Consider the following 13432-nt stretch of genomic DNA (forward strand, 5'->3'; position numbering starts at 1 on the left):
TTTGGGAGGCAGATTGCATCTGCCTTTCTGCTCCACAGGTCAAGAGAAAGCCCTGGCACTAGTCCATCGTGGAAACACTGTTGAAGGAGCCCTCGGGTCAGTTTGATGCACGGTGATCGCCCATTTTCCCGTGATGCCTTTCCACAAGTTGTGGTGGGGAACAGAGCAAGACCCTTGATGGTGTCCTGGCAAATCCAGGAGCTCGGTCCCTTGGGTGCTTCTTCTGCTAATCAATGATTTTCTTCCTAACTGTGTATCGGTGCTTGCTCAGCAGCTAAGTGCAGGTCGTGCACGCTCAGACATGCTTTTGCCAGCGTAGCTGGCTGCATTATGGTAGATAGTTGTTAGCACAGCACGAGGAGTGGGTGGTGAATGGGTAAACGGCCTCCTACACCCCTGTGCTTGAGCCCACAGCAGTTGTTGTAGCATGCTAAATAGGGCAAATGCGGTGTCCGTCTGCCCTAAGGCTAACTCAGATAAAAAGCAGTGGGTTCTGGTCTCATCACCTCCTGTTTAATGCCATTCATCTGCTCTGTGTTGTAGCACTGGTTACGGGGAGTGTTTGCTTGATGAACCTTCATCAAGAACTTACGCCTTGCCTCAGCAGCTTCCCGGGCTGATTTATGATGTCAATAAGCAATGCGAGTTAATTTTTGGACCTGGATCCCAAGTGTGCCCCTACATGGTAAGTGCAATTCCACACCTAGGTCTTGCTGGTGTTGCCAGAGCAAAATAAAGCTCCCAGGATTGGGTGAAGAGGGCAGGGGGCTGGTGCAAAAGCTGCTCCCACCATCTGGCTGTTGGCTCCGCTGGCTGCAGAGGTGGGATGAGCCATCAGGTTATCGTCAAGCTTCTGATTTAAAGATGAATCCTAGGGGGACAATTTCATAAAGGATTCTCTATCCAGTAGGGCATATGGGAAGAATTTATTTAATATTTTGATGTTTTCAATAACTTAAGCAGATGCAGTGCCGGCGACTTTGGTGCATTAACATTGACGGCGCGCACAAAGGATGTCGTACCCAGCACACACCATGGGCTGATGGGACAGAATGTGAGCCTGGAAAGGTCTGTAGTACCTGGTGTTTTGTCCCTTGTAGTACATCTCCTGTGTCTGTCACAATCATCCTAATCCCAATGGCTGAATGGGGCACAGCTTCTGCCTGCAAGTGTGGAAGTCCAGAGCATCTCCGTGTGTCTTAAGCCTGGTATGCAGGGGTCAACTCTACCCCTGATAACATGATTAAAATTACTTGGTATAACTTTGTTTAAAGCAGGTATTCTTTTTGGAGTGCTTCTGTTAGTTTTTACTTTAATGCCCTTGAATGAACTCTTGATTAAACTTTTGCAAAGCTTCCCTATGCTTTTATTAGAAATTTCCTGTGTGATGTGAGTAATTAGTAATTTTGCATAACGTAAATTTGCCAACTGGCTTCTCGGCTTGACAACTTACGAGTAAAATATAGAACTGGTTGACATTTTCTGTATGGAACGGTTTTGGCAGTAATTCATAGGAACTTTCAATTTCTGTGTGCAATGTTAGCTTCCAACTAGTATTGTGGTTTCTAGAATAAGTTTTTAGTTTTCAGTTGTCCAGATCTCAAGAAAAGTAGCTGGGAGGATTTTTTTTTTCCTTTTCTCTTTTATTGAGTTGCTGAATTTTTTTAAAAAAAATCTAACTAGTTTTCTAATCCTAACTAGAACAAACAAAGGTTGTGGATCATTTTTTTTGGAATTAATCTTTTGCTGCATATGTATGCCTGAAAAATCATTTGTTCAACAAAACTTGACTGATTTCATTCAAAACAACAGGCACTGTATCAATTTGCCTTCCTTTCTCATGGAAAAGAGCAGTCAACACATTTGTTTTTGTCGTTGAGAATGTGCTTTAGAGTTGTGGTTGGAAATCCTACTCCTGCGATACCCTTTGGAGCCAGTGACACACCAATATTTAGGCATCCCTGGAGTCTCCTTGACTTTAGGCCTTGTATCTTCAACTTCTCCATTTGTGAGTGCTCGTCACTGCTGGAAGCTCAGAAATGACTATTTTGAGGCTGAAAATCTGGGCTGCAGTTTTTTTTCAGACAAGCATTGTTACCCTCAGGTAGGGACCAGAGCGATGTTCAAGCATCTGCAGTTCAGCACATTAGCACTTCCTTGGAGTTAGCATGCATTAGCTGAGAGGCCGTGTACATCTGCGTGGCTCCTAAAGCCTATGTAAGGGAAAACATTTCACTCCACAAATTTAGCCAGTCTGACAAGGCTAGACAAATTTAGACAAATGTGACCTGAACTTCTCAGCAGAGAGCGGAGGGGCTCTTAAGAAAGGATAACACAGTCCAATCATGCTTAGGCGTTTGAATGTACTCTCAAAAAAGGCTTTACGGAGTAATTCTTATATCTCTGTGTTGATCTAATTCAAGCTTAAAGTTTGGATTGTCATCAACTCTCTCCTCCTGAGTGTTTTCTTGGGCTTGTAAAGTGCTGAGGTGTGAGTCTGGAGTGCTTTTCCTTGGAATAAATCACTATTTTGGTACTCTGCTGTGGCCAGGAGCCCCATCAAACTGCTGCTTGCTGACTAATGCCTTACTTCAAGTCTGCATGTTTAAAGTCCATGATATATGGGTTGGCAGATGGAGAAAATACCATGCCTTTTTTATGGAGATATCTTTGGAAATGAGGGAGCCTGAATAGCTAAGAAAAGTCTGGCTAAAACTGCTGGGATGTCGATTTAATCAGGCTCTAAATTTATTCTTAAATCAGGGATACTAAAACAACATGGGAGCGTTAGCTTATGCATATTTTGCATGTGAGGACACTGAATTTGATACCGCTGGCCCAAGGAATAAGCTCAGCCTGGCGTTCGGGTGAATACCAGTCAGAATGGTTTACTGTGTTTCACAGCACTGGTGCGTTACGGGTGAGAAATAAATCACCGTGCCACAAAGAAAGGAAATAAAGAGGGTCGTAAACTCGGACCTCTATCTCTTGCGGTTTTCAGGTTTGTTTAAAGAATGGCAAAAGAAGAGTAGACGGGTAGTAATCATTTCTGTCTCCTGCCTTCTGGGCAGCAGGTAGCGTATATGTTATGCATGCATGAAGCTTCACAGCACTTGTCTGCCCCCTGCTAATCTATTCAGCCAAAGTCAGCCCGTGGATGGGAGCTGGATTTGGTGAATTATCTAGGACTCCTGTGGCAAGACAAAGGAAAGGAAAGTCTGTTATAGTGTCTCCTGTCCCTGCTATTGCTCTCCTGTTCAACTTTGTGTCCGTTTTACTTATTTTGAACTTGCTCCAGACAAAACTCTTTTATTCTCTTCATTGTCTGATCTGTAAGCTCATAGGAAAGAGAACCCTGGCAGACTTTTTAGTTTTCTGTTGTAATTCAACATAGAAATTATTTTTAAAATACAAAAGGCATGAAGGCTGCACAGCCAGACTATTCACAGCGTGGTTCCAAGAAACACCATTGCGTTTCCATAAGATAATCTTGCTGCTTATTTAAAACAGCTGCTCTTTTTTTTTTTTCCCCACTTGATTTCCTATCACCCTCAAACCCCCAATTCTGAATAAAATCAAGAGATGTAGGTGATTTCCTGGTTAATTCTCAACCATGGGATGGGAGACGTCTAAGTCACGTCACGGTCCGAAGGCTGTGTACATTCACTAGTTAGCTATTCGGTCGTCTTCTCTGGGTCAATGGTGCCAGGCATGACTGCGGTTATATATTTAGCTGGGAGCATCAACATTTCTGAAAGAAGTTCCCCGCCGGGACAGCTCTGCTGTATTTATGTCGTGTGTTTCTGTTCGTTGGTGATAGCCGTTGGACCTCTTTGTCCCTGCGCAGGACTGGCACAGGGGTCCCCATCCCTTAGCTTTCCCTAAGGGGCTTCATAAGGATGTCTAAAGAGGGGTGAGCTCGTGGTGTGTCTTGATGCAACTTTGTTCTGGTGTTAGTGAAGGGGATGGATAAATGCAGCACATCAGTAAATGCAGCCCCTTTGCCATGAAGATCTTCAGGTGTGGAGAAATACTGCAAGGGAATATTTTAGTGATACATCTACGTGTTTTCTTCTTTAGATCTCAAACTTTTTCTAATCTGTGAGCAGTCAGCAATGTTTGGGCTTAACAAAATTGCAAAGATTTAGGCGTTCGCCAGCAGATAGGCATGTCCATGGGTGTCAATCTGCATTAACGAGAACTACTCGCTGGGAGTGAAATGCCATTTTTCTATCCATCCATTTCAATCAGCAGCGCCAGAATGTGGCTGTCCTCTAGGTATTGCCTGCCCAGAAGTCTGTGTAGTTGTGCTAGCAAACACACCCCAAAGAAACACAACTTATACCATAAAAAATCAGGGACAGGGGCTTGCCGAGATAATTTAAACCAGTTTTCCAAACAAAAGACAAGGGTTATAGCTGGAAAACGCAAGCACATACCAGGCTTTGGCAAGTCCTGTGTTACGGCTGAGTTAAAAAAAAAAAAAAAAAAAAAAAAAAAAAGTAGTTTGGACTGAGAAATTCATTTTTCTTCTTTTAATTTGCCCTTTGGATTTAGACATTTCCTTTCTCTCTTCTGTTCTGGGCTCTGCACAGCTGTGGAGAGGTTTGCATTTTTTCTCTTCTTTTCCCTGTGGTCTGTCTCCTCTCCTGACACTCTGCGGTTCCCGCTGCTCTCCAGGAAATCAGATAAGCAGCTTTTCCAAACACCAGCGCCGTGAGCGCTGCTGTGCTGTTCGGCACCAGCAAACAAGGGAGTATTTGGTGGATGCTGTTGTCCTCAATCCTCCTTCTGTAAATCACTGCCCGAGGCCATCCCGGTGTGTTCACTCTGTTATAACTCTTGGATTTTTTTTCGAAAAAAAAAAAAGGAAGGTGACAGAAAAAAGTAAATGAGTTCATTCTTTTTCATTGTGAAATTGTTCTTGCATTATGAGTTTTGGCGTCAGGGCTGGTCTCTGGCGCCCAGCTGGTAATGGAAAGGTGATGCAACCCTTCCCCATCTCTCTGCATGCAGCACTGCCGCTTTGGGATGTGCGTGCCCAAGGAGCGAGAGGCGCCGGTGGTGGATGGAGCCTGGGGGACCTGGAGCCCTTTCGGGACGTGCTCGAGAACCTGCGGCGGCGGCATCAAGACGGCCATACGGGAATGCAACCGGCCCGAGTAAGTGCTGAGACAGGGACGTGCGGCTCTGTTCAGGGGCAAAGTGTGCTAAAAAGGGACCCATTCAGTGGGGGGGGGAAAAAAGGAAGAGCTGTTATATTTGCATTTATTTATTGCCTCCTGTTTTCCCAGTGGGTACAACTGGGGTCCTGCTTAGTCCCAGCGGTGTTTTTCTTTCCTCAAAGTTGTGGGTCAGAAAGATGCTGGATGGAGAGGAGGAGTCTGGGGATAAGATATGCTGCATTATTTACCCATTTTTCACCATTTCAGCCCTGCTTTTGCACCTATTCCTGCAGGCCAGATCTTTTACGTGGTTTTCTACCATTTTTCTCCTGCTTTGGATGTTTTTGCAGCTTTTGGTTGCTTTCGCAGCTGATCCTTTATGCTGGTACGTGTCAGCTGGTGCAGACTAGCAAAACCTCAGTTGAAATCTGTGCCCTATTAAAAAGTGGTGCTTGAAAATGTTTGCCATCAGCCTGGAATGCAAAATCCTGAACTATTTGAAATGGCAGGGAATTTGGCCACGGGCTTTGAGGAGATGAATGTGTGGCCTGTGAAATATTAGTAATGGGTTGAGCAACTGGTATGAAAGCAGGGTGTTTGCACAAATTGTGAACTGCGCTGGTTTCTCTGTTTCCTTTTGTCCCCCGAGAGCAAGAAGGGGTGGGCAGGATGCTTTCTGGCCTCTCGTCTGGGGCAGAGCAAGGTGATGGAGGGCAGACAGCTCAGTGGCTGGCTGGAGGAAGGGGCTGTGTTTCCTCGCCTTTGGTGTCAGACTGCTTATTGCTGAGGAAATTGCCATCAGCAGCGTGACGGCTTCTGCATCCCTCTGCAAAACCTGCTATGAGCCTTTGAAGCCCACGCTGGAGGAGTGCTGATGGGAGATGGGAGAGTTTGTGCCTACGGTGACAGTGGCAGCAGGGGCTGGCTCAGCTTGGCTGGGCAAGTGCTGAAAGGGAAGAGAAGTGGTGAGGCTAAGGGAGCCGGACACCAGCCCGTGAATTAAAACAACGCCGAGAAACACCCAAGTGTGAAGGAGTTCTCGTCTCGCTGTGCTGAGTCAGCACGTGCCATATGGTCTTCCAGTAGCCATGGATACACAGAAATGAAATACCTTTCTGCGCACAGAAATAGCTGTGCAGCCAAAACTTCGGATGCTGTCAGTGAGATGTATTCTTGCTTTCTGGAGCAGTGTCTGTTTGGACTGATAGCTTTCCTGATAGAAAATCTGCTTTATCCTAAAGGCTAGCCAAAGGATTTTAAACTCCATCTCCTTTTATAGCATCTGTTCTGTGTCTTGGTGTTTTATGAGGCACATTGCTTTGCCTGGGACTTTCAAAAACATCTATATCCACTAGGCACCAAGCTGCCTGTGAAACCCCCTGCGCTTCCCACTGTTTATTTTCCAGCTCCTTGTCCTGAGCCATGGACCTGATGCTGGCCCCTTCTCGAACCCTTTGGAAGGGCTCTGCAGGGAGCCATCTGCTGTAGCACCGTGCACACAGCTTTGTGCCGAATCTGTTGTTTTGTCCCAAAAATTTGTCGTCGTAGTGTGGGCTCCCACTATCCTCCCTCCTGTTAGCGTGGTGCTGCTGAGATGATGCAAGTGAATGAGGCGAGAACAAAACATGCCTGCCTCTCTTGTTTTTCAGAGTACCTCAGAAATGTACAGAGCAGGTCTCGTCTTTGCTTTTCCTGCTTTGTTGAAAGCAGCAAAACCAACCTGGAGTAATACTTTTCAAGTCTTTTATATTCAAAGACTGTTTCCCCTTTTTAAAGCTTTTTCTCTGCACCGGAGTCTGGGGTGGCATCTTGCATGCCAATAAAACATTATGCTAAATCTGGCATTCAGAATGACCTCCCCGTACCATGCTGCAGCTCCTGCCTCTGTGTGTTGCTCTGACACCTGCATGGCTGAGCTCTTTGCGGGGCTGCAGGAAGCTGTGAGCCTCTGGAAAGGAAGCAGGCAGTGTTTGGACACAGGTTTAAGGAATGTGTTCGCTGACCAGACCAGACCCATCCCACCAAGGGAGCCCCTTGGGAATTTGAGGCTGGATGGTCCCGACAGAGCCACGGGCTGCAGCACGTCACGTAGAGGGTTTGTGGTGCGAGCCCTGCTTTCCAAGCAAGGCATAGCTACAGAATTACAGGGGAAAGGCATATTTCTCAAAATGTCAATGCCAGGAGCCCCGTGTTCAGGAGTGCCTCTCCGCATGGGTGAGCGTTATCTCTGGATGCGAGTCGGGTCACGTCTGCATTTTAGTCCATCACCAAAGTCTGTACCTGTGCTGGGAGCTGTCTGAGCTGGCCGTGTGGGCATGTGTGGGGATGAATGAGCTGGCAGCTCGTGTCCTAAGGCTTCTTAGGATGCCTTGAAGGAGACCTCTAGCTGAGGGGTCAGCAAAGCAGGGCTGCGGAGTTTTAAGGGGAGCAATGCCAGAATGGATGCGGGTCCGTACTGGCCATTACTTGATAAAATAGATGGGTCAGAGATAAGGGAAATCGAGCCCGAACAAGGAGGTTTCTGTGTGTGCACTGCTTCCCTCCCATCTCCGCGGTACGGTGTTGATGATCCATAAAAATACTACACAGCGCTGAAGAATCCAGCATTTCTTCATGGCACTAAAAATTGATGGTATATGAGGCTGATTTATTTTTCAGGGTCAGCTCTTTTTGTTTACTCAGACTCTGTGAAAAGCAATACTGGTTTAAAAACGCCCTAAAATTGTCAGAGTGGTTTGGGGCTATTTTTGAAATGTGAATGTGCTTAAGCCCCAAATGCTTGCTGTGGGGAGATTTACTGCCATGCTTACAAAGCTGATGGTTTGTAACGCGATGGCAACTTTTAGTATCATTTGGTTTGTGGTGTGCCCATGTGTTCAATGTTATCTCAATCCCATGTGTCGTGTCTAGAGAAAAGGAAACTATAGCTTGGGATCTTTGGATCGTGTTAAGACATACCCTTTAAAAAAGAAAAAAGGCTCCTGCACGTTCTTTTTAATTAACAGTATTTAGAAGTCTCATTAATTAAACTGATTTGAATTGGAAGCCATGTGGTTACCATAAAATTGTCATCATTGCAAGCTTTTATTTTTAAGAAAAGCTCTGTTAGAGGTTTGCATTATTTAAAGGCTTTGTCAGATTGCAACAATCCTACTGCGGTATAAATGCTTTCAAAGCAAAAACGATGAATCCTATTAACTCCCCCATGGATGATTCTGGCTCACCGAGGTCTGGAGCATGTGCTGCTGCTGCTAGGAGGCTTCCAGAGACAGTCAGGATTTCCCTTTGGGGCTGGAGAGGGCCAGGCAGGCGCTAGTTATTTGTCCAAGTCATTTGTCAAACCAAGGTGGAGAACAGGCTGAGTTGGTAGAGGTAGAAACCAGGTTTAGACTCACTCTGATAGGAAGCAGTCTGAGAGCAGTCTGTGAAATGAAATCTATCATTAGTGCTGCGTGGTCGGCTGGGCTTTGTGTCACTGTTACTTGCTTAATTGCAAGCACCTGAAAGCTTTGCAAGTGGCAGTGCTGAGTTTCCAGGAGGCGCGTGAGAGCTGCCCTCGGAGCAGGTGGAGCTGGTGTTACTGCTCCTGCTGCAGGCTGTGCCCGAGGACAAATCATACCCGGCTGTATTTGGGATGGGACTGAGGGATTTCACAGGAACTCTGTTCCTTGTCACATATGGTTTTCAAATGTGAGGGAGGAATTGTTATTTGTGGGAGGAAAGGCACTGCTGGGCTTCCCAGGTGGTCGATGCGCCTGTACTTTGAGGCACCGAAAGGTTGTGTTGAGCTGTAGGAGCTTGTGGGCTTGCTGTGTGTAGAGACCCTCGTATGTACACAGTGGTTTGCTGTCCACTTGCTGTCAGAGAACAGCAGCAGTTACATGACCACAGCACCGAATCTGGGACTGGAAAAATTTTAAAGGATGATTTCTCCCAGCATATCTGCTGGCTTTTATGTGGTTTGGAAGATATCGCTCTTCCCAGTTTATGCCATGGTCATCTTATTATGAAATGGGGGTAAAGTATTTATTGGCTGTCTTTGGTGCTTTCTGGAACACGTGGAGATGAAGCAATTTAAAAGTGTCTAGTGTCACCATTTCCACAATTTTGGGCTATAAATCCCTAAGTGCTGCCTGGCCTTTCAGCCTCCGCAGGGAAGCAGCTCTCTGCTGTGATGTTCAGTTATTTGCAAGCCAGTAGATCAGAGGCAAACCGTCCAAATCGAGAGGGCCGATGAGGTGTGGAGGGATGGTCCCTCCCCTTATGGGATCCTTGAGCTTGAAGCTTAATCCCCAGCTGGGGAGGAAAGTGCTGCTCTTCCTCTCTTCTCCCACTACAGCTGTGGAGGGCAAATACTCCCTTTTTCCATCCCTTTTTAGCATCGCTTGTGTTTTGTTTTGTCTTTTAATAAGACAAAACCTCTCCTCTGTGCCGCATCCCACATGCAGAAGCTTGCTGGGGATGGAGGCCAGGAGGAGAGGTGAAACCGATGCAGGAGGCACTGGCAAATGCAGCCCTGATGGGACAGTGCAGCCAGCTTCTCTTTCCTTTTTTCCTGCAGGCCTAAAAACGGTGGGAAATACTGCGTGGGGCGCCGAATGAAATTTAAGTCCTGCAACACCGAGCCCTGCTCGAAGCTGAAGAAGGATTTCCGGGACGAGCAGTGCGCTGACTTCGACGGGAAGCACTTCAACATCAACGGGCTGCCCACCAACGTGCGCTGGGTGCCCAAATACAGCGGCAGTAAGTGGCGGGGGCCGGGGTCCTTCCTCTGGGGGGTCCATCGGGACAATGGCAAGTGGGTAACGTTCTCCTGGTCTTCCTCCCTCCCCAGTCCTGATGAAGGATCGGTGCAAGCTGTTCTGCCGCGTGGCGGGGAACACAGCATATTACCAGCTGCGGGACCGCGTCATCGACGGGACGCCCTGCGGCCCCGACACCAACGACATCTGCGTGCAGGGCCTCTGCCGGGTAACGATTTTCCCTTCCCTTTGCAATGATGGTCTCCATTTTGTGGGGCAGGGCGGCACTTTTCTCTATGGGAAAGACGAATTGCGAGAAGTTTTCTCCAGCTAAGGCACTGCCGGGTGCAAACGGTGCTCCCGAGTCTTGCTTTTTGTTTGTAACCAGCGTGGGATGGCTGCACTGTAAATCAACGCAGAAACGCGGGGAAGCAAAGCAGTTTGTCCCGCGGCAGCTTTCTCCACACAAAGCTTTTGTGGGGCTTAATTTGGAGGTTTGTAAATGCTGTTCCAGTCTGCGTTTGCTCAATCTCGTTTTTCATTTTTTTTTTTCTCTTAAAGCAAGCTGGATGTGATCATGTGCTGAATTCAAAAGCGAGAAGAGATAAATGTGGTGTTTGTGGTGGGGATAATTCTTCATGCAAAACTGTTGCGGGCACATTTAACACGGTGCATTATGGTAAGAATCTGTTGCTAAAAACTTTATCGTGAAAAATGCGGGTCTATAAAAGCCATTACCACACTTAATCTACAAAAACACCGATGGAAAATGCGAAATCCTTCTAGCTATAGCAGATTCCAGTTTATATCTATTTATGCTATCCCTAAATGAAGAGTATTGGGTTGTGTAATGTGAGGTAATTTTGCTCATCTCCCTTCCCCCCATAAAAAGCAAATGAAATGCCTGTGTAATAGACTTCGTGTTAAATCTGTTCTAGGCTATAACGTTGTGGTCCGCATCCCAGCTGGTGCAACAAATATTGATGTGCGTCAGCACAGTTACTCAGGGAAACCAGAGGATGACAACTATCTGGGTGAGTTGCAGTGCGTCTTTCAGTCCCGAGTTTGGCTCTGTTTTCTGGTCGTGTTGATATATCTGCTGGCTGCTCTCTGCTAATGGAGATGAAGAATTAATTTAAAGGAGGTTTTCTTATCGAGAATATATCTTGTATGTCAGCCAAGTACATTCAGCCTCATCCTGCTCCTGCTCTTCGTTTTTGCTATCCTTGCAGCAAAGTCTGGGAGGCTCTCAGGTGATGGGAAGCGTCCCCTTGCAGGGCCTCTGGGGCTAAGAGGGACGATCGAGCCCAGGCTGTGGGGTGGGAGCAGAGGCACAAAGCTGGGGAGCAGCCAGACTTGGGACTTCTGATGGAGTCCTAATTGCAAATTAATACTCCTCTGCTGTCACCATGACTTGGCTGAGCAGTAAATGTGACATACCTAGAAAGATGTGGGTAGAAAGCATTTTCTATTGCAGTATCAGAATAATAATTCTGATTTCACTTAGTCTGAGCCTTTCTTGTCTCTGCCATCCAATATTTTATAGCTGTAAGGAAATGCACCAAGGAAGTTGGTTTGATTTAGATCTAACAATACCTTGACCTGTGGCTGTTGGCTATTCATAGAGAGTGATTTCTCTAACCTGTGGGCATGTCTCTAGAGCCAGATGAAGAACGCTTGCAGTACTGTGTTAGACCACGTAGCTTTTAGCATGGCCATTTGTTTGTTTTCTTCACCATGCCAAGCAGTAATCCATAGCGAGAGCTTCTTGGGCTCAGTAGAGGAGGCAACACCTTGTGGCTGACTCTATCATTGCTGGCAGCAGGTTGGGTTTGCCAGCAAGTCCTGCCCGTGTCCCTCAGAGTCCACTGGCAGCCTGTGGGGGAGGCTGGCTGCTCTGGCTCTGCGTCCCCTCCTCTGCACACCCCGTGCCTGGCTCTGGCCTCTCGGGGTCACTTATTTATTAGATCTCTGAGCTCGCTGCGCCTTGTTTTGCAAAGACAGCTCAGCAAAAGAGGCTGGTGCTGCTGCTTTGTGGGGATTTCCATGCATGCTTTGGGAAAGGGCTGCGCAGAGGGGAGCATCTTCACTCTGAGGGGAGCGAGGAGCCAGGCAGAGCAGCACCAGTGTGGGGGGAACGAGCTGTGTCCGCCAAAAGCAGGGGGACACAACTCCCACAGACTGAAGAGAGGCTGAAGGGACAGCAATATCCATGAGTTGTTGCACCTTTTCCCAAAATGTGGAGCTTAGCCTAAGCATTCAATGTAACTGGGTGCATTAGGAACGGGACTGGGGGTTCCCAGCCCAGGCAGGGGGGTGAAGAAGCTCCCTTCTTTGTGCCACTTGGGAAGCAGGTAGAGGAGACCATCGTGCAGTTTTGGCTGTCGCTCTGAAAGGCTGTCCGTGTTTCCAAACCCTTTATGTAGGCAGTAACTGACTGCCCTGCCGATTCCCAGACTGTCCCTGCACTGCCATAGCCCTTGCTTTCACAGCAATGCACCAAAATGGGGCAGCGTGGATGCACATCAGAAAACCCCACTGAGGGGTGATAGCTTTCCGTCCTGGGGGAGGGAGAGAGAGGTTTCATCATTCCTCTTTCCTAGAAAAGCAGTCCTCCCCATGTGGTGCCTATTCAGAGTGGCTCACCCCAGAAGGAGCCCCAGAGAACTTCTCAGCTCTTCTTGGAGGGCCCTTAATCTTCTTGGGAAGCAATGAAGTCAAATCTTCTTTAATGTTGCTTTAATATTGCTGGGAAAGCATCTCTTCATATTAGGCCTGAAGAGAAGCAAATGAGAAGCGTGCATGTGTCCACTTATTTTGCAGCTCACTGAGTGTGAAATCTCGGGCCCTCAGTACTGTGAACCCTGTAGTTGCTTAACAATTTAGGAGGAATTTGATGTTGTCATCAAGTCCAAGACGTGTACCTACTGTTGGGGGAAGATACAGTAATGGGAAGGAATCTTTTAATGAGTTTTACTACTGCCTAATGACATTAAAGCCTCCAAAGTATGGAATTTGGTTAAGTATAGAGTCTGCTTTCTAAGTTTTTCTCCATCTACAACTGTTTGCGACCAAGCAGTGTTTTGCTTCATTATCTCTCCTCATTTGGTGTAAAAAACTTCCCTTCGGTGTTTTGGTGTTAAGTTTGGATTTTTTCAGTACAGAGGCTTTGTAGTAATGTAGCTGTGATGGGTGAAATGGTGGGGAAACTAACTTAGGAAATTAGCTACATAATCGCATTAGTGTGAAGTTGTGCAGCAGACTGCTGTTTTCAGGAAACTGTTCCTTTTATAAAGCATTTAGGCTTTAAGCCTTCGGTGCTTTCACATACCTTAAGAATAATAAAAAAGTAAGAGGGGAGGAGGGAGGGAGATGCTGACCAAACTCCGTGTAATTATCCACTGGAAAATGAAGTTTAGGCAATTAGGGCACAGAAATTTACCTTAAGAACACACCTGGAAGCAACATGAAAGTCACCCTATCTGCACAGCAAACAAAAAGATTTGGGCAGAACTATTTCTGCGT

At 46.8% G+C, this 13432-nt stretch overlaps 1 protein-coding gene across 7 annotated transcripts in view; it reads left to right on the forward strand.

Moving 5' to 3' along the window:
* The window catches only part of ADAMTS9 (ADAM metallopeptidase with thrombospondin type 1 motif 9), a 77417-nt gene that overhangs the window by 19151 nt on the left and 44834 nt on the right, over nucleotides 1–13432 (forward strand). For 6 of the 7 annotated variants that reach the window (XR_010833848.1, XM_067002888.1, XM_067002887.1 and 3 more), the window contains 7 exons: nucleotides 544–685; nucleotides 961–1068; nucleotides 5017–5162; nucleotides 9727–9908; nucleotides 10000–10136; nucleotides 10469–10586; nucleotides 10846–10941. Coding sequence is in view for 6 of the 7 variants with exons in the window: in XM_067002888.1 (XP_066858989.1) it covers nucleotides 544–685; nucleotides 961–1068; nucleotides 5017–5162; nucleotides 9727–9908; nucleotides 10000–10136; nucleotides 10469–10586; nucleotides 10846–10941 (929 nt within the window). In the remaining variant the exon portion in view is untranslated. The remainder of the gene's footprint in view (nucleotides 1–543; nucleotides 686–960; nucleotides 1069–5016; nucleotides 5163–9726; nucleotides 9909–9999; nucleotides 10137–10468; nucleotides 10587–10845; nucleotides 10942–13432) is intronic. The other variant, XM_067002886.1, reaches the window with a different exon arrangement.

Source organism: Anser cygnoides, chromosome 10 (genome assembly GCF_040182565.1).
Source record: "Anser cygnoides isolate HZ-2024a breed goose chromosome 10, Taihu_goose_T2T_genome, whole genome shotgun sequence".
In the NCBI taxonomy this organism is placed as follows: domain Eukaryota; kingdom Metazoa; phylum Chordata; class Aves; order Anseriformes; family Anatidae; genus Anser; species Anser cygnoides.